Source organism: Aplidium turbinatum, chromosome 11 (genome assembly GCF_918807975.1).
Source record: "Aplidium turbinatum chromosome 11, kaAplTurb1.1, whole genome shotgun sequence".
In the NCBI taxonomy this organism is placed as follows: Eukaryota; Metazoa; Chordata; class Ascidiacea; order Aplousobranchia; family Polyclinidae; genus Aplidium; species Aplidium turbinatum.
The window spans coordinates 9,886,764-9,904,679 of record NC_137482.1 but is presented as its reverse complement, the minus strand read 5'-3'; the positions used below and the strand labels follow the sequence as shown (position 1 = coordinate 9,904,679).

Below are 17,916 nucleotides of genomic sequence, written 5' to 3'. Positions count from 1 at the left end.
ATGTGAGGTTGCGTTCAACTGAATAACTGGAAGCAGCATTAAATCTATCAGAAGGTTGTCAGATAAGCGTAAGACAAGTTATTGCTGTTGCAATGTGAGTTCGGTGATCACAACGCTTCAGAGTCAAAATTGAATCGAACTAATTGATTTGTATTCTCAGCTGCTTGTTGAAGCCGTGGATATCCACTCAGGCGCTGAAGGAAACACGGAAACAGCGAGGCGTGGCAGATGTGTGGTTAACATCGCTGTAACTGATGTGAATGATAACGCGCCTCAGTTTGTTGGACTGCCCTACTACGCCACAGTGCAAGTTGACGCCAAACCAGAGACCGTTGTCAAACAAGTAGGTTTAAATCACGCGCTGTTTTCTTACGGTTTTGGACTCGATTACAACTTTGAACTTTTATGACGAAAACAATATTTTTCTTAGATTCGGGCCGTTGATGTTGACGAAGGCAGAAACGGTGTGGTGAGATATGCACTGGAAGGACCTCAATCAGATTTGTTTCGTATTGACGCACGAAAAGGAATAGTGACGTTGCGACGCACTCCTGATGTTGGAATGGACGGCGGAGACGCAAAATTCAACATCACTGCTGTTGCGCATGATTTAGGTGAACTAAAATATTTTCCAAAGATTTACATTTTTTAATCCTAACCACTAACTTTTGACATACATCAGCCATTATTTTCAATTTGGGCCAAACAACTACAGTAACAATAAAATGCTTTAACTAAAAAAAACACAACTAATTGACAGGGACTACATCGTTGATTGAGCGAACTAATATTCGCGTCTCAATTGTGAATCGAGCAACTCCAGTGTTCACCCAACCCTTCTACAGTGACGTGTCGATTTCTGAAGACGCCAAGTCCCACACGGTGGTTACAGCTTCTGTACGGGCATCCAGCCCTGACGTTGCTGACGTGTTTTACACCATCGAAGAAGGCGATCCTTTCAAACAATTCGATATTGATTTTGTTGGAGGTGAGAAAAGTAAATCTTTATTCCATCACGGTGAAACGCGTCCACCTATAACGACAAAGGAATGTGCACAACTTCTAAATAGCTTGATGAAGTAACGAGCCAGTCAATATAGTTTCATAGCTGATCAACTGTTTACTCCTTTTTTCCGTTTCACAGGAACAATTACAACACTTGGAAACCTTGATAGAGAAGAGAACAGCCGTTATCGACTGCGAGTGCGTGCTCGTGATGAACAATCACGCGCTTACGCTGACGTTGAGGTGGACGTAAAAGTAACCGATGTAAACGACAACGCTCCTGTTTTTTCCAAACCAGCATACTTGAGCCGGCTACCCGAAACCGCCAGTGTTGGGAGCACAGTTACACAGGTCAGTAAAAATCTTAAAAAGCTGCCTCTTCCTTAGCCTTGTCGACAGAATCAGTATGAAATCGAGTTGTTTTACGACCGAAGTATAATGAGTGACATTTTTTAAATCCAGGTCATAGCAAGCGATGCAGACGCGGATGAAAACGGGCGTGTACAGTACACTATTGTAGACGACGACCTTTCAGACGGTGGCAGCTTTCTTATTGATTCCCACACTGGAGTCATATGGACAGCCCGGGAACTCGACAGTGAAGAAAAACCTCATCTCAATTTTGTAGTTCGAGCCACCGATTCTGGTACTCCCGTACGTCATACTGACGTCAGTGTAACGTTGAGTGTGGATGACGTCAATGACAACGCACCTGTCTTTGACAAGGTAATATTGAATGAAGCTTCATTTGAAGGTTACTATTATTGTATTGCTTGTAAAACCAACGTGAGCCGGGCCGTATAAAGTGATACAATGCATTTTAATCTCCTCAGAGCTACTACGAATTTGAAATAAATGCCGAAGCCTCGTACGATCACTTCGTTGGAAAGTTGTTCGCTACCGACGCAGATGCCTCCGACCACGGCAAGTTGACGTACTCTCTACGTTATGCTACGTCAAGTAAACTCCTTGATGTTGATTCCCGAACAGGTAACGTATTCTTTTAGCGATGTGAGATTGAACTATTGCTACCCATAAAGTCAATCTTTTCTTACATTAATGTTTCATATAAAAGAATTGTCTTGTTCTCTACGGTGTAATCCGGCAGCATTTGCTTTACTGGAAGTTAAATTTTCATTTTTAATTGTTTGAATGCCCTTTGCTTATATCCAGGTGTGGTCACTGTATCTGAACTCGCTGACCTGAGTCTCTCTGGTTCGTCTCTGTCCACGAATGCATCAGTCAGCGATGGAATATTTACCTCCACGGTTGGTCTTGTTGTAAGGATCACGTCTCAAGATACTTCTCCAGTGCCACTTGTATTCGACGAGGTTATTTACAATTTCACTGTCTCTGAAAATCAACCAAGCGGAACAAAGCTTGGAAAGGTCAGTGCAGGAAACGTGTTCTTTACCGTTCTATCTCTATTAATTTGAAATTAATTTAAGGAATGCTGAAGAAGGAGTAGTCGATAAACATTAGGCGTACATTGCACAATTGTTTTTAAAACGACGTTTTACGTTCGTTTTTTTGTGAAATTAAGATGTTTTTTGTTTTGACTAAAATGAAACTTCTTCAGAGCCTTTGTTGCTATCGCAGGTATCAGCTAGCGGCGCTGGCCATCCAACCTACGAGATGGCCAGTGAGACCGAAACATCGGATCTCTTCCGCGTGGATGCAGCGTCTGGCAAGCTGTTCACTGCGGCAGTGATTGATCGAGAGTCGGTGAATGGACACGGCGGAGAAAGTGTCGTCAGGTTTCGTGTTAGAGCGACCGATAGCAAAGGTATTCTATTTTCACTACTCGTCAGTTTGTAGTATACATCTGTTTCAAGACACCTGTTCAACATGTCGAGAAACTATAATGTAATATTCTATTAGTTTGACGTTGCCGAACGTTCATGTCAATCTTTCCCCAGTCAGTAAACCAGTCATTTTTATATTGATTCAGTGCATGTACCCTTGAATCAATGGAAAATATAACAAATTTGCTGTTTGGGTCATCGTACTTGATTATTGTCCATAAAAGAGCCCGTCAGTGCGCCAACTGTTTTACCACCATTTGTTTCAATCTCGGTAACGTTGATCTTCGGTAAGTGCTCAAGATTTATTGTTGATGCATATCTTTGTTACTGTTTCAGGCTTCATCACTCATTGTAGTGTCAGCGTTGACATCATAGACGAGAACGACAACTCACCAATATTCAGCCAAGACTCCTATGCAGTGGTTTTGATGCAAAGTGAAGCGGATATTCTCGATCACGTTGTTACGGTAATTTTAACTGTCACATCTCTTTCAACATCGCTCTGATGTAGTTTTTGTATTTTTTTGTAGTTGCAAAGCAAGCGATTCAAAGCTCTTAGTGTCGTTAGCAATTTACTGTGCCCAACTCACAACTTGAAAACACTCTGTGGGACGCAAACTTTAAAAAGCAAGATATTGTTGACAGCTGTCGGCTGATGATGCTGATGTTGGTGAAAATGGCAGAGTGAGTTTCGCCTGGGAGGAAGATCTATCCAACGCGAAGCAGTTCTTCTCTCTCGACGTCGACTCTGGGGTCATCGCTGTGCGTGAACGACCCTGGCGTAAAGGTGAGTTTCTTTAAAGAAAATTTTGGTGAAACTTTTGTAAAACGTCACCTTTTTGTGAAAATACCCATGACTTATATCTGCGTCTTTCTACCGTTAGGCAATGTTGACTTGCTGTCCTTCTATATACGAGCATACGATCATGGCAGTGATGCGGTGAGAAGCAGCCTGGTAGCTGTCTCAGTATATTTGGCATCCGACTCTAGTTGGATTCCTCAGTTCAACGAAGACAACTCGATGGTGTCGATACCTGAAGATGTTCTTGTAGGATCAGAAGTAAGTTTTATCTATTTTGAGACAACTAAGCCATCCCTACCAGAAGTTGCCATTTTGCATCGTTTCAACGTCCAGCGCCTAGGTAACTTTTGATTACTGAGATATGATGTAGGACCCTCTCTAATGTGTGATTTTATTTTCAGGTCACCACTGTCCATGCAACAGCGGGGAGGAATGACGTGGTGTATTCTTTGGCGAAGCCTTACGTCATTGACGACGAGCGTTATGACGTGTCAACCGGACCATTGGAAAACGACAGAGGTAGAAAACAACATAAAATAAAGTTCAATTTTCAATGAAACTGCATGTTTTCGACGAAATTAATTAACCACTTTTTTTTCTTTTAATTTTCAGCATCAAACATTAGCTTTCCTGGCAAGTCCATTCAATTTGCAATTGATGGCCAGTCCGGTAGAATCACGACAACCCGTGAGTTGGATCGAGAGAGTGAAGCTGTCCATGTTATTACTGTCTTGGCTTGGGTTGACACCACGCCTAATTCTGTAGCATCTACCCAGGTTAGTCACCACATAATGTATTGAAACTTGAGTTTCTTTGCATTGCAAACGTGTGACAAGATTCTGACCTAGCCTGCACTAAACTGTGGGTCGTTAATGTAGCTTTATCAGTCTCTTTTTTTTATCAGGTTACAGTGACCGTTACTGACGTGAATGACAACAAGCCGCAATTCACATTAAGTCAGTATCATGCTTCTGTTGTCGAGAACTCACCAAAGGAAACTGAACTTGTTCAAGTTGAAGCTCATGACACCGACAAAGGTGCATTCGGAAAGGTTCTGTACAGGTATGCTTGTTGCACTTTTAGTGACTTTAACTAGTTAAACGTCCATAAACGTTATATCGATGCAAATGGACTTGTATCTGGCTTGTTCAGAAAGCAGTCATCTTTGTACTTTGCTTTTCAGCCTCGTGAAATCAAAAGACAATTCACATCAGCTTTTCTCCATTAACAACAAAACCGGCTTTATAAAGACCTCGGCGCCTCTGGACAGAGAAACCAAATCTCGTTACGTTTTACAAGTGCGTGCGGCAGACGGTGGCAAACGTAAAGGCGGCGTCAACAAGCGCAGGACGTCTACTTGTCACGTGATTGTTGACGTAATTGACGTTAACGACAACCCGCCCACCTTCGATCAACTAGAATACTCAATTTCTTTGAAAGAAAGGTGAGTCATGTTCCTTTCCCACCAAATACATTAAACATCTTTTGATAATTCCAATTGGTCTGTTTAGAACACTCAACTCATCTACGCAGCACAGAGAGAACATTTTTGTAGAAGAACTTATGAAAACTTACTTTTTCAGCGCTTCCGTGGGTCAGCTCACGTCCAAGTTCATGCGAGTCAGCGATAATGACGTCAATATTGCTTCTAATCTTCATTTGTACGTCACTGGCGGTGATTCTCTGGGACAGTTTGAAGTGTTTGTGGATCGATCCACATCGGAGGAAGCTGCTCTTGCTGGCTTGAGAGTATGTTTTATGATATTTCTTTCTGGTTCTTGTAAGAGTATGACATAGTTCTTTTTTGACGCTAATTCAACGTCGTATTCATTGTCATCATACGTCAACGCTAACAAAACTTCCACGTTGTTTATTTGGAATCCCAATCTTCGAAGACGTAAAATTTTCAGTTAGTGTGATTCACTGAATGTCTTGCAGTTGGTGAAACCTCTGGATCGAGAAACGAAGGCGACATACGCACTGACGGTGCTTGCAACTGACGGCCTCTACACCAGCACAGCCGTGGTCAGAGTCTCGGTCGGAGATGTAAATGATAATCCTCCAGAGTGTCAACAGGTGAACGAAGTGATAAATTTTTTTTATGTATTCTTTGCAACTGTCATCTCAGCACTTAGAACTACATTGAGAGCGAAGAAGTGAAAACGCCTTGCCGCATGGAGATCAATTTATTACAAAGCAATTCTTTCCATTGCAGTTGTGGTATCGTGGCTCTGTGCGGGAAGACGCGCCAACTCATTTCTTCATCTTGCGAGTGATGTCCACTGATGCAGATGCCAGAGCATTCGGAAGAGTAACTCATCTTCTCAGTGGAAGCGGCTCCAAATACTTCAATCTGGAAGCAAGAACAGGTGAATTATAGGGACTACAAGTCATCGACTAATGCCAATTAATAGCCTACTATGTTAAAAATCCTGGCTTTTTCAGAAGGATGTTTTTTATGAACTGTTAAGGAAATCGATCACTTTTAAGTGTTAAACTTACCATTATACGTTTCAGGAGAGTTATTCACATCTTTGCCTCTTGATCGTGAAGTGACTGCTGAATACTGGTTGACAGTGACGTCTACTGACGGAGGAGGGCGAAGTTGCATCAGCCAGGTATAGCTCATTGCAACTTTTGGACAAGTGTTTGAGATTTATTTTTTAATATTACTAGTAAGATATTGTTTTTGTCTTTAACTCTGGGCTTGATTTTGTATTTGTTTTCTACAGATTCATATTGCAGTCGAAGATATAAACGACAACGCACCGGTATTCGAACAGGCGTCCCTTCGAACTGCGACCCGTGAAAACACCCCAGTCAACTCCCTGCTCCATCGCGTTGTCGCAAATGATGGTGATCTTGGTGAGTCTGGTTTTTAAACATAATTTGACGTTGCGACAACGTAGAGTAAGCGTAACCTTCCAACTTTCTTCTCTCACCAAACATTTTTACTTTTTCATGCTTTAATAAAATCGTTTTTCAAGGTGAAAACGGAACGGTTGTATTTTCGCTTGTGGATGACGTCAACGGTCAGTTTTACATCGAGCCAGACACTGGAGTCATCATCTTGCAGAAACCACTGGACCGTGAAACTGTATCATCGTATCAGCTCCAAATCCAGGTAAGTTGTGCAGCGAAGCTTTGAGCTGGTTTCAAACAACACACAACATCTACGAAATATATCAACAAAATTATTCATTTTCAACTGAAACGAAAGAGCGTTGTTTGTTTCTTTCAACTAAAATAGCAATAAATCACAAAAGAAAATGATTGCTGGATGGCAGAATCTTTTGTAACCGAACGCGACTCCACAGGCTCGAGACAAGGGTGCAGGGATGCGTTTGTCTTCGAGAGGACTTCTCCGGTTACAAGTTCTTGACGTCAATGACAATCCTCCGATATTCGACCGGACGCAGGTGAGCGGTGGCAGCATAGAAACCGGTGGCTTGTAACAATTTCTATATCAAGTGATGTTACTTGTGATTATACATTGGCATAGTTTTTGGTGGAATGTTTTCCTAACTCAGTGCGTGCTGATCAAGCATATGAAGCATAACTTAAATCAAATATAGTTATTAGTCTCTAAGCCCTTGACAGTCTGATTCACCCTAAAAGTTTTACTTTTTTTCTATTAGTATGAAGTTCTTCTGATGGAGAACGAACGCACAGGACGCCGCATTGGACGTGTGTCGGCTAAAAGCTTAGACACTGGTGCCAATGCTAATCTACAATATCGAATAACTCATGGAAATGAACATGGAAAATTTACTATCAACAGAAACACTGGTCAGTTATCAATTACTACTTGTCAATTAATGTCAGTTACAATAGATCAGCTGTAAGAGTTTGTACATCAATTGTTGTTTTCCGAAATTTAAAAATAAAATTTGCTGTCACTGAATATGTTCGCCACCTGTTTTCAGAAGACACCCGTTTTACTTTGCCACATACAACAGTTTGATATTCTTGGGTGTTTGGTTATCCAGGTGCTGTGACATTATTGTCCGCGGTGGATTACGAAAGCGATCAGAGTTACGTGCTCACGATATCCGCTTCTGACCGGAGCGAGAATCCCCTGACGACCGAATGCACGATGCTCGTCAACGTGCTCGACGTGAACGACAACGCACCAGAATTTGCTTCAAGTTCTTACCAGGTTGGCCTTACTTTGTTTGTTTGTTTCACAAATGTAGATACAAACCACCTGTTTTAGCCTATGATGCTGCGGGTTTGCTGGGGTAGCAGTGTGTCACTAGCCTCGGAACACAGTTTCCTATTCATGTGCAGTGACGAGTTAGGTCGTTACGATTAAGCGGGTTTGATTGGCCGATGAAATTCAACTTGTTTTGAACCTTTTTATTCTCCGTTTAGATCAGCATGCCGGAAGATGCTGAAACCGATCGGCTCGTTGTCAGCATATCGGCCTCCGACAGGGACAGTGGCGAAGCTGGAAACGTCACTTACAGCTTATCGTCAGAGAATAACGCGGAAGTTCCCTTCAGAATGGACTCTATTTCCGGAAAACTTACTGTCGCTTCACCCGGGCTGGACTACGAAAGGCAAAAAGTTTACCAGCTGCGCGTGGTTGCGTCGGACGCGGGAAATCCACGTCTGTCATCGGATACTGTTGTTGAAATCGTTGTCACTGACGTCAATGACAATCGACCACAGTTTGTTGTAAGCGCGCCAAGTGACGGTGACAATGCAAGGATACATAACTCGCTAGATGGTGCCAATAGCACTGTCTATGTCCACGAAAGCGCCAGTGATTCGGTTGTCCGCGGCATCGCCATGTTGAACGCCACTGACGCTGATGGTACAGGAAATGCGGGACCGTTCAAATTCAGAATCATTTCTGGAAATGATGCAGGTAAAAACTAAATAACTTTATATGTACTTCACCTTTCAAAACACGAAGTCTTTTTATAAAAGATTTGTAAAGCTAACGATGTCTTCACCAATCATTTATGTTCAACGAGATTTTTGTATTTTCAGATTTATTTTATTTGGATTCTAACAACATCTTGAAGTCACGAAGGCCGCTGAAGTTGAATGACCTTTTCATCCCTTCCAGCCAAGCTAGGAATTCCCAGCGACTCGTGCATCAACTAAAGGTTGAGGTTACAGATTCTGGAACACCGATCTTCCTCGTTTCAGATCCTCCTCTCCAACTCAATGTTGTTGTGCTAAAAGAGAGCCAGTACTCTCCGGAACTGACGCCTCATCACGTCCAAATTGCCATCCAAGAAGGTTAGCTAGTTTTTCTTTTGCAATGGTTTAAGATGTTCTAATTTTACCTTATCCTATTACAGCGCTATTCTGAAGACACACTGAACGAACGTGCTAGGCAAACAAACGTTTTATTTGTTTTACATGCAGAATAAGGTTTTGTGTAAAATGAGTAAGCCAACACTCAACTCTGAATATTTGTTTGCAGACGAATATTCTGGTGACCTTATCACACAGCGGCTGCACGCTACAGACCGGGACGAATTCGATCAAGGGCGGCTTCGTTTTTCTTTGACCTCCCCAGAAGATTTCGAGCGCTACGTGGTCGATCCAATCTCTGGCGCCCTCACTGCCACGGCCCCTCTTAAAATCGGGACTCACAATATATCGGTCAGGGTCAGCGATGGGAGCCGGTTCAGTTTCTCAACTGTTTCGCTCACAGTGAGTCAGCTGAGTCCGGAGGCTTTGAAAAATAGTGTTTCGGTTTCGTTTCGAGGGATTCAAAATGCAGAGGAATACTTAACCCTCTACCACTCTTTGTTTGTTGATGAACTCAAGAATGTTCTGCCAGATCGTTTCAACCAAGACCGGGATTTGCTTGTTTTGTCCCTGCAAGACACTGACGACTTGGTACAGATCTTGTTCGCTGTTCGCATACCTCCTTCAAATACCGTGGCTCGACAATTTTATCTGTCGAAAGCTTTGAAAGGAATCCTTGATAAAAGCCGAACGTTGATTGAAGAAAAGCTCCGGGTGCAAGTGGAGTCAATAGAAGGCGCTTTGTGTCCTGCAGAGGATTGCGAATTTGGAAGTTGTCAGCAGATTCCTGAACTCGATAACTTCTCTCGCGATCACCCTCCTCAGCCCGTTACCACTTCCAGTTATAGCTTGTTGACCTCGAGATTTCAACGAGAGCAGAGGTGCGTATGTCCGCCTGGCACCACCGGTGAGTTTTGCGAATCGATCTGTTCAAGCTCCAACAACCCATGTGCCAGTGAACTGGAATGCAAACTGGACAACGCCGAAGCGGATGGATACCGATGCGACCTTCCCGCTAAAGCAAACACGATTATGTCGTTCTCTGGACGAAGCTTCGCCTACTATCGCTTGTCAAACGACGTGAGAGATACTCCATTTCACATCGGTTTGCGCTTTCGCACATTTCAATCGAACGCAACCATTTTCTACGCGAGCGGAGCACATCACTTTGCTAAGTTGGAGATGACTTCCGGTGTGCTTAATTTCAGTTTCGATTGCGGAAACGGACGTCAGGTCATGGTGCAAAAGCTTAAATTGGTCAACGAAGGTCACTGGTGCGACTTAAGCATTGAGCTTCTCGAAGACCGGACATCAGGGCTTTTTGCTTTCAAACTAACACTCAATGAAAAGTATTCCGCTAGAGCATCGGCCGGCACGGAGCCCCTCAAAGTAGACAGCTTCACATTTGGAGGGATGCCGTCAAGCGGAAAATCGAAGAGAAATGCAGCCACTGATGGTAAACAGAAAAGAAGTATGTCAGGTGATACAGTGATACGACATGGCTTCCGGGGATGTCTTGAGGATGTGACTGTGAATAACGTGCCGTTGCCATCCCACTCAATCTCCATTGGCATCAGTCTCGGATATACTTCGGATGTTTTAAACACGTAAGTGCTGTCTGCTGATATGATCTTTCAAACTTTCGAAATAAAGACATTTTCGGCAGCAGTTATCCGCTGATAAACGTAAAGAGCTTCTGTTTGGTTATTATCATTGCAAAGCGTAATTTCTACGTTTAAAGAAAGAGACCGTTTAAATCTTTACATAATTGTTTTTGGTATGATTTTAGCCTTCAACAGTATTTTCTTTTTCAGATGTGAAACTGACAGAATAGACATGGAAGCCTGTGCACGCTCGCCTTGCATGAATGGTGGAGTGTGCATGCCGTTGCCAGATGGTTCTCATCAATGCGACTGCCCCCTGGAGTATGATGGGGAAAGGTGTGAAATCTTCGACCCATGCGGACCCCAGCCTTGCAAGAACATGGGGTACTGTTTGAGCGATGGCGAAAAAATAAAGTAAGATGATACTTTTTATTTTTTCTTTCGTAAAATAGTTCTTCTAATAGTATTCGTTCAAGCGTTTGTAGCGGGGGTGCTCAATGTCTTTACTCTAGATTAGCCTACCTCTGGCTAACTTTTCGAACATAAATGTATCTTCGTCTATTTTCACATGAAAACCTGTGCACTCACAATGCACCTTATCTTTTTCCACATTAAATTCGCATCCTTGATTGGATAATTTATCTCTAGATAAGAACACCTGCTTTAAATGGTAACCGCCATTGTTAAAAATATATATACTGTATATATGCTAAGTGTATTGCTCAAGTCACAAGGACTTTGACGTTGCAGCTTATTACCTCGTGTCTTTCAGGTGCCATTGTGTAGGCGGGTTCACAGGACCCAGGTGTGAAACCTCTACCATGTGTCGGGCCGTCGACCAATGCCGGAACGGTGGTACTTGCGTAGCTGCTGGGGGTGCCAAGGTATCGTGTCAATGTCCCCCTAGCTGGTCAGGCCGTGTTTGCGAGGTGGATGTCGACGAATGCAAGACCAGTTCTGCCGCCAAACAGCGATGCGGTGGCGTTTCAAATTGCTTCAACTACAACGGAGGTTATGCTTGCAACTGCAACTCAACGAAAGGTAAAAGTGAATGAATTCCCTGTGATCTCCACCAACGTACAGTATCCCAGCTAGCAAATTTGCTCTTTTTTACGTTGATCCGACGTCTGCAGATTGTAACTTCCAATTTTAGTATCTAAGTAGGTACTTACAGTGATATTATTTTGTCATCACAAAACTGCAATGTTAACATAATAATAGTATCTCCTGATTGATTGAAGAAATTCTCTATCGCTGTTAAATCATCATCCACATGCTTACTGATGCTTTGAAGCACTCACCACTCGGTAACTAAAGTTTATAGCGGTGTTTGCATGCTAATGTTTGCTTTTAGTTTCGCACGATTCAAACTGCCAATTCGTTGCGGGTTGGAAGAATCCCTCCGAGCGAATCGTCTCCGAATCTTCTATCACCATCGTGATCGCAGCCTGCGCTGGTGCTGCCTTCATCATTGCTGTGATAGTGGTAGCGGTGGTGTGCTGGCGAAAGCGAAGAAACAGCGATGGTAGCACATACACGAGCGGGACCAGAACAAGCAAGGACATCACTCCAATGGGGCATTACAATCCAAGTAAGAATTTTGTTTAGTTTCCTTTATATAAAATCTTTTGTGAGAGATATCACGTATAAGGCTGTTTTATTGATGCGCCTTGAGCCAACGGTTAGTTGTATATTTCAACACGTCGTATTTTGCAATCAGGCAACCAACGTTACACCGGACCGCCCCAAATCCCTCAGCGACCAGCTGAGTACCAACGAAGTTCAAGAGATTCGTATCATCTCGTAACTGGCAACGTAGACGACATGGTAAGAGTTACAAACAGCAGGACAGTTTGAAACTGCTTCTTGCAGAATTCTCGTGGAAATTGCCTACTGAGCCAATCATTGCAATTTTTCGGGTATGCATTCGTTTCAGAGCTATTATTTAAAAACTGGCGCGTGAAGTACTGTAGGCTGGTTTCGCACCAGCAACACTTTGTTTCTGACAGACTACTGTTCCGCAGTGTATGTGTACCCTACATATGCTCTAATACTATCCCGCTTGTTATCACCCAACTAACGGCCGACAAACGTTGAAAGTCTACTTGTCTGAAGACAAGGCAAGAACAGCTGCTCTTTGTGCAGTGGTGCCGATGACGTTTGGCTTTGGAATGATAAACGTTAAAGCCTAGCCAGAAAATCATTCGTTTTTTACTGGTCTGCAGACGTTAAATCAATGTAAAAAATGACTGATTTGCTGTCTGGGAAATTCTTAGATCCAGAGCAAAAGTGAAGTTCCAACCAATGACCAATTATCACATGTCTTAGAGAGAAATTCTGCCATGTTTTCACATGCTCTCTGTATTTTCAGGAGCAACGGATACCACCAGTCGGATATGTCCGACCACAACTTCCACCAGTGTCCCCTTCCATGTCTGCAGCATCCGATAACGACTCTATAAGAAAGCCACCTCCATCTTGGCCAGACTATGACCCCTCGAAGGTAATTTGTAGTATATTTTTTTGATGATGTTTAATATCTCATAAAACCGGTTACCGTATGTGTTGCGTCAGTGCTCGTATTTGCTGCAATTGTGAAAAATAATCCTGTATTTTGATTTTTTGCAGTTTCATTCACATTACACGTAGTTTTACTTTTTAAAAGTTATAAGCTACCAATATATTGTTTTTGAAACTTCTGACTAAAACTTGTGCGGCCATGATTACTGAAAGATGATATTATGCAACTATTATTGCTTAGCAAATGAAACTAAACGCTGCAAACCAAACTATACTAAAAATATTTACAAACTGATATTTTAACAACTGCCTGGTAGACGTTGCTACTACATGGAAGAGAAATTGTTTAAAATTATTATCAACAGCGATGTGTAAGCATTAGTGATTACGGTATTATTTTCAGGCCGTCTATTAATTATTTACCTGTATTAACCTCCGCCAGTTAACGTAGCTTATGGCTGAACTAACTATTTACACTAACCCGTCTACAGTATAACCGGTCTGCTGCCTCGTCGGTCCACCATTTGCCTTCCTCCAGGAAGATCAGTTGCTCCTCCAGTGTTGATCAACAAAGTAGGTTATTTGGCCTGGTTTGCATGACTTTGAAGTCTAACTACTGTACTATCATTGGACAACTTCTTTATTCTTTGCACTTACCTCGTTGTTGAAACTATTAACTTTTCTAATGACTTTCACGTATTCTTTAGTTTCTGATCTAAGCAAACCTGCTTTAAGTGATCTTCCTCCAGGTGACGTCTTTTAGTCTTTGCACGTCTTCACCCATCTTGATTATTTTCATCTGCACGCGCGCCGTTTGTAATGTGGTTAAACTTTTTGACAGACTGGCAACAGTTTTGTTCGGTGAATTGTGTTTTTGTTCCATTATTTAACCCCTCATCATTTTTTCATTCCATTGATAACCAAACTAGTAACTAGGACTATTTAAAAATTACCCTATGAAAACTGGTTCGATAGTTCGTGTTGAACTCAGGGAGCCCATGATTTAAAAACTTTAGGTTTTTTCTGCGTTTGGAGACTTTTGTCTGCTTCGTTTCGAGTATATAGCTGGTCTAAATTTCGTTTGTTTTAAAATAAAAGCAATTACTTTGCAAAAAGCGCAGTCGGAACCAAAAACAAAATAACTTGAAATTTTTAAGTATTTTCATTTGAACAGCGCTATATGTAACTGAACTTGATTATGACACCTTCACTAGTATATTTTGCTTTGTGTGTTCTGTGTTTGTTGTGGCAAATGACCTAACAGATTTCGAATGGTTACTTTCAATATTTTATCACAGAAGCTTATTTAAAAAAAAGCAACCAATTGTGGGACCCGGTGTTTTTTTGTTTGTTTAAAGCTATTTTTGCATTTTCACACTTTTATTAATTGTCTACTCTTGTATGATTTGTTTTATATGTTCGCCGCTTATTCATTTTCTATTTCTTAACTTTCCTGCATTTTTAGGCTTCCACTGGGACGACAGCGACTGGAGACGGGGGGGCGGTCCAGGAATGGAGTCCCCCGCCATGGCAAGCATCGCGTACGGGAGGGCGCTACGACGGGGAGCCGGTGATGTGCCGAGCTCACCAGAATCGCGACGCAGCATCAACAGCACGTCCACCTGTCGCAGTCGTCGTAGCCACAGGGGCGATGCCCTGTCCGGGTTTTACAATAGCGGAAGAAGGCGGCGGGAGAAGCAGATCCTTCAGATGGTAGCACTCAAGGTTGGTCACGGCGCTTTTGAAATGCAGCGTTTTTTTAGTATCAAAAAGGACTCGGACATAATAATAAAGCTGAGTAATGTCAATGGGTTTGACATGTCTTCTATTTTTGTTCACGCTAAACAACATGCGAACATAACATAAGTAAAAAAAAAATTCAAACGTTTTCAACACAACAATGTGTCGTCATCGGGAATAGACTAATTTACATCTGCAATATGCATATAAAAAAGAAAAAGACAATTAGAAGTCCGATTTTCAATTTGACGATGCACTAACAACAAACGATAGTTTTGCACCGAGCAAAAGTAGGCTAAGCAACGTTATCACTGTCATGCTGCGCAGCGAATTGTAAACTTTTATCTTTTTTTTCTATTGCAGCAAGACCACATCCCATTGCAACAAGTGCTTTCACAGCTGATGGCTAACCAAGGTATTCCGGAAAACGCCTACAATGATCGGGACAGCAGAAACAGTAGTCTTCGTAGTTCTTCATCTCGATACAGATCTTCACATCAAAAAAGACCACTGCCTCCCGTACTACCAGATCCTGCCTCTCTGTCCGTTTCACACAGCGTGGAGAGCTATGCGAACAGTTTTCCCGACAATGACCTTGACGACGTTGAACGTATCGAAAAGTTTAAAAGCATTTCCCCATCCGCCTGCGTTACTGGCAGTGAGCGCGAATTTTCCTCTTCGGATCGACCATCGGATTCCGATTCTGCACCAAGATCTTCTGGCTCTGAACTTCCTCCTCCACCTACTGATGGTGAACTTCAAGCGTTACAAGAAGACGATGAAATGCTTTTAGCTTCTAAACTGCCTCCAGCCACTTCTAACCACTCTTACTCGTCGCTGCTCGCTCCTCCATACGATCCGGAAGTTCCAACTCCGGCAGCTGCAAGAAGCACTCGGTTCCATCCGGATCAGTATCTCATCAATCACAAAAGCAATGCATCCGACATGAGTTTAGCTTCAGATTCAGTTCCCGGGAGCAATTACAGTTTAGACCCATCTTACGGCGAGCCAGCACATCTCCGAGAGAATCTTTTGCCTTACGAAACCCCTCGTCCTCCTGACCGGTTCGACAGCGAGCGACTTGCGATGTCATCTCTTTCAGAAGCGGAAGAAGAAGACGACTCTCTTATTGATGAACAACACAACGGTCACCAACACAACTCAAAAAGCCGCGTGCCAGCAGATTGTAAATCTCGGGTCAAACGATTGAAGAAGAAACACGGCCATTCAAGGAACAATGGGAGCCAAAATGATCTTTTTTGTGACCAGAAAATGCATCTGCTGCCTCCAGGTGCTGGAATGGGGGACTTGCACTACAACATGCCAAGTGATGCAACAAATAACTACACTGATGTAACTGACGTCTGATGCGGTTTGTAGTTCTACGCACAAACAACTGGAAAACTTCTCTCGTCTTGTTTTTTTCGAAGTAAACACATTTAGTCGTTAGAATACGTTGGCGTTTTTTCTAGAGGTCAGACTGCGCATATTGAAGCAAGGGGAATATGTAAAGCATCTTACTACACTGATGTGTCGATGTCTTTATTTACCTTAAGGCCAGCTCTATTTCACTGTGCATTCCTCTCCATTAATCAGTGCGCAATTTGCTCGTACCGTACTGAAGATGACTGACCCTATTTTTGTATTATCGTGATTCATTTTCTCTTTGCTGCAGACTCAAGGCCATTGTGCGGCTGCGCAACAACGGCATGCTACATTGAAGTGTAAGAATTTCTTTTATTGCTAGGTCTTCTGTGAAATATTTCGTGGTGTTATCGGCATCCTAGCCTATTGTAACTTGATTGAAGTTCAAGTCGTACTACATTCTAAGTGAAACATTTGATCAGCGACTTGCGTCAAGTATTTTTGCTTTCTCTCTGTTGTTACTTGACATGTAGTTTATGTTACAGCAAATCGATCATAACTTATTTTTGTATGCGTGCTTGGCTGCAATTATCGCTTCTGCTTTTTCGCTTGAAGTCGTCTCTTGCTTAGTCGAAAGTTGCTGTTGTTTCGATTTCTTTTAATGTGAGCATCAATGCCGTGATCTGCGTGCGTTTAATTGTAGATTTACTGTATTTATTTCGTCGTGATTTTAAAAAAATGTACCGTAGGAAAGATCTGGCCGCAAGCAAAGATCTTCATTATTGTACTTGCTTCTTATGGCTTCAGTTTTGTTTTGGTGGTTTTGCAACGTCGCTGATAGTAATTCTTATTTTCATGATCGCAAATTAAATAAAAATTAAAAACTCAACTCCGTCTTGCGGCTAGCGACTCAGCTTATGCAGAAAAAAAAACAAAGAGTAATAAATTATCAATAATTGATGCTGGATAGGCTACTTGATGTAGGGTAATCTTTAAAAAAAAAAAATGATGTAGCTTAAAAACAGGTTTTTCCAGTAGCCTATTAGGTCGTAGTTTGGTCGCGGAATGAACAGTCGTTTGTAGCAAAATGAATAAAATTACAAATACTCAGCTCAGATGAAAGTCAGAGCCTAGACAGGTTTCATTAACTTTTGCGTGGCCTACACATGGACGATGGTTTGATACTTCGGATTACAAAAACATTTTTTAACACACGGCAATGCAATTTGATCGTGGCTGGTAACAATTGGTGTTGTATAGCTTACAAGGTTTCATTCCAATAAAGTTTGCAAGATCAAGTTGCGGTACATTTTTAGGCCATTGAAAAACACGGTAGCTTCCGGTAATCAAAAACAAATATCAAGCAAAGTTTTACTGTTATTTGCTTTGGTAGCCTATCTTAATAAATGAAAACAGAAAGAATAGTGTTGCAAGTACAGTCGTGCTCAATTTTGTATCAAAAAACAGCTTGCAGTCTTAAAAAACTATTAAAACGTTTTTAGGAAAAGCTTTAGTTGTGTTCAATGCAGTGATGTACACGCATACAAAAAATATTGACGCCGTCAGCGTAAACGCAAACGTTCAAAAAACCATACGCCGTATGCGTCAACGTAACTTGTAAAAAAAGTTGGCGGCGTCAGCGTATACACTAGGGTAGGCTAAACTCATTTTGTTTGCTAGGTGCCAAACATTCACACGGTATAAAGTACTCGAAACAAACAAGTTTTATTTTGAATTTCCACGAAGAAACACAAGCATATGAAAGTGTTCGTCTGACATTTTGCTGTGTTTTGGTTCCAATATG

The 17,916-nt window shown here is 42.1% G+C and overlaps 1 protein-coding gene across 1 annotated transcript in view; it reads left to right on the top strand.

Annotated features, from left to right (window-relative positions):
• LOC145780182 (protocadherin Fat 1-like) overlaps positions 1-16,995 on the top strand; it is a 59,467-nt gene extending 42,472 nt beyond the window's left edge. Inside the window, exons 18-52 of the mRNA XM_082591888.1 lie at positions 161-343; positions 431-614; positions 761-988; positions 1,145-1,356; positions 1,468-1,731; positions 1,839-1,995; positions 2,179-2,393; positions 2,605-2,791; positions 3,147-3,277; positions 3,456-3,597; positions 3,695-3,870; positions 4,014-4,131; positions 4,225-4,388; positions 4,517-4,674; positions 4,796-5,056; positions 5,196-5,361; positions 5,551-5,688; positions 5,828-5,981; positions 6,130-6,230; positions 6,345-6,477; positions 6,600-6,736; positions 6,930-7,031; positions 7,251-7,401; positions 7,602-7,771; positions 7,987-8,485; positions 8,611-8,865; positions 8,963-10,490; positions 10,698-10,901; positions 11,260-11,528; positions 11,842-12,078; positions 12,208-12,314; positions 12,859-12,990; positions 13,499-13,580; positions 14,473-14,732; positions 15,111-16,995. Coding sequence (XP_082448014.1) covers positions 161-343; positions 431-614; positions 761-988; positions 1,145-1,356; positions 1,468-1,731; positions 1,839-1,995; positions 2,179-2,393; positions 2,605-2,791; positions 3,147-3,277; positions 3,456-3,597; positions 3,695-3,870; positions 4,014-4,131; positions 4,225-4,388; positions 4,517-4,674; positions 4,796-5,056; positions 5,196-5,361; positions 5,551-5,688; positions 5,828-5,981; positions 6,130-6,230; positions 6,345-6,477; positions 6,600-6,736; positions 6,930-7,031; positions 7,251-7,401; positions 7,602-7,771; positions 7,987-8,485; positions 8,611-8,865; positions 8,963-10,490; positions 10,698-10,901; positions 11,260-11,528; positions 11,842-12,078; positions 12,208-12,314; positions 12,859-12,990; positions 13,499-13,580; positions 14,473-14,732; positions 15,111-16,115 — 8,610 coding nt within the window. The 3' untranslated portion in view covers positions 16,116-16,995. The remainder of the gene's footprint in view (positions 1-160; positions 344-430; positions 615-760; positions 989-1,144; positions 1,357-1,467; positions 1,732-1,838; positions 1,996-2,178; positions 2,394-2,604; positions 2,792-3,146; positions 3,278-3,455; positions 3,598-3,694; positions 3,871-4,013; positions 4,132-4,224; positions 4,389-4,516; positions 4,675-4,795; positions 5,057-5,195; positions 5,362-5,550; positions 5,689-5,827; positions 5,982-6,129; positions 6,231-6,344; positions 6,478-6,599; positions 6,737-6,929; positions 7,032-7,250; positions 7,402-7,601; positions 7,772-7,986; positions 8,486-8,610; positions 8,866-8,962; positions 10,491-10,697; positions 10,902-11,259; positions 11,529-11,841; positions 12,079-12,207; positions 12,315-12,858; positions 12,991-13,498; positions 13,581-14,472; positions 14,733-15,110) is intronic.
• The last annotated feature ends 921 nt before the right edge of the window (positions 16,996-17,916 follow it).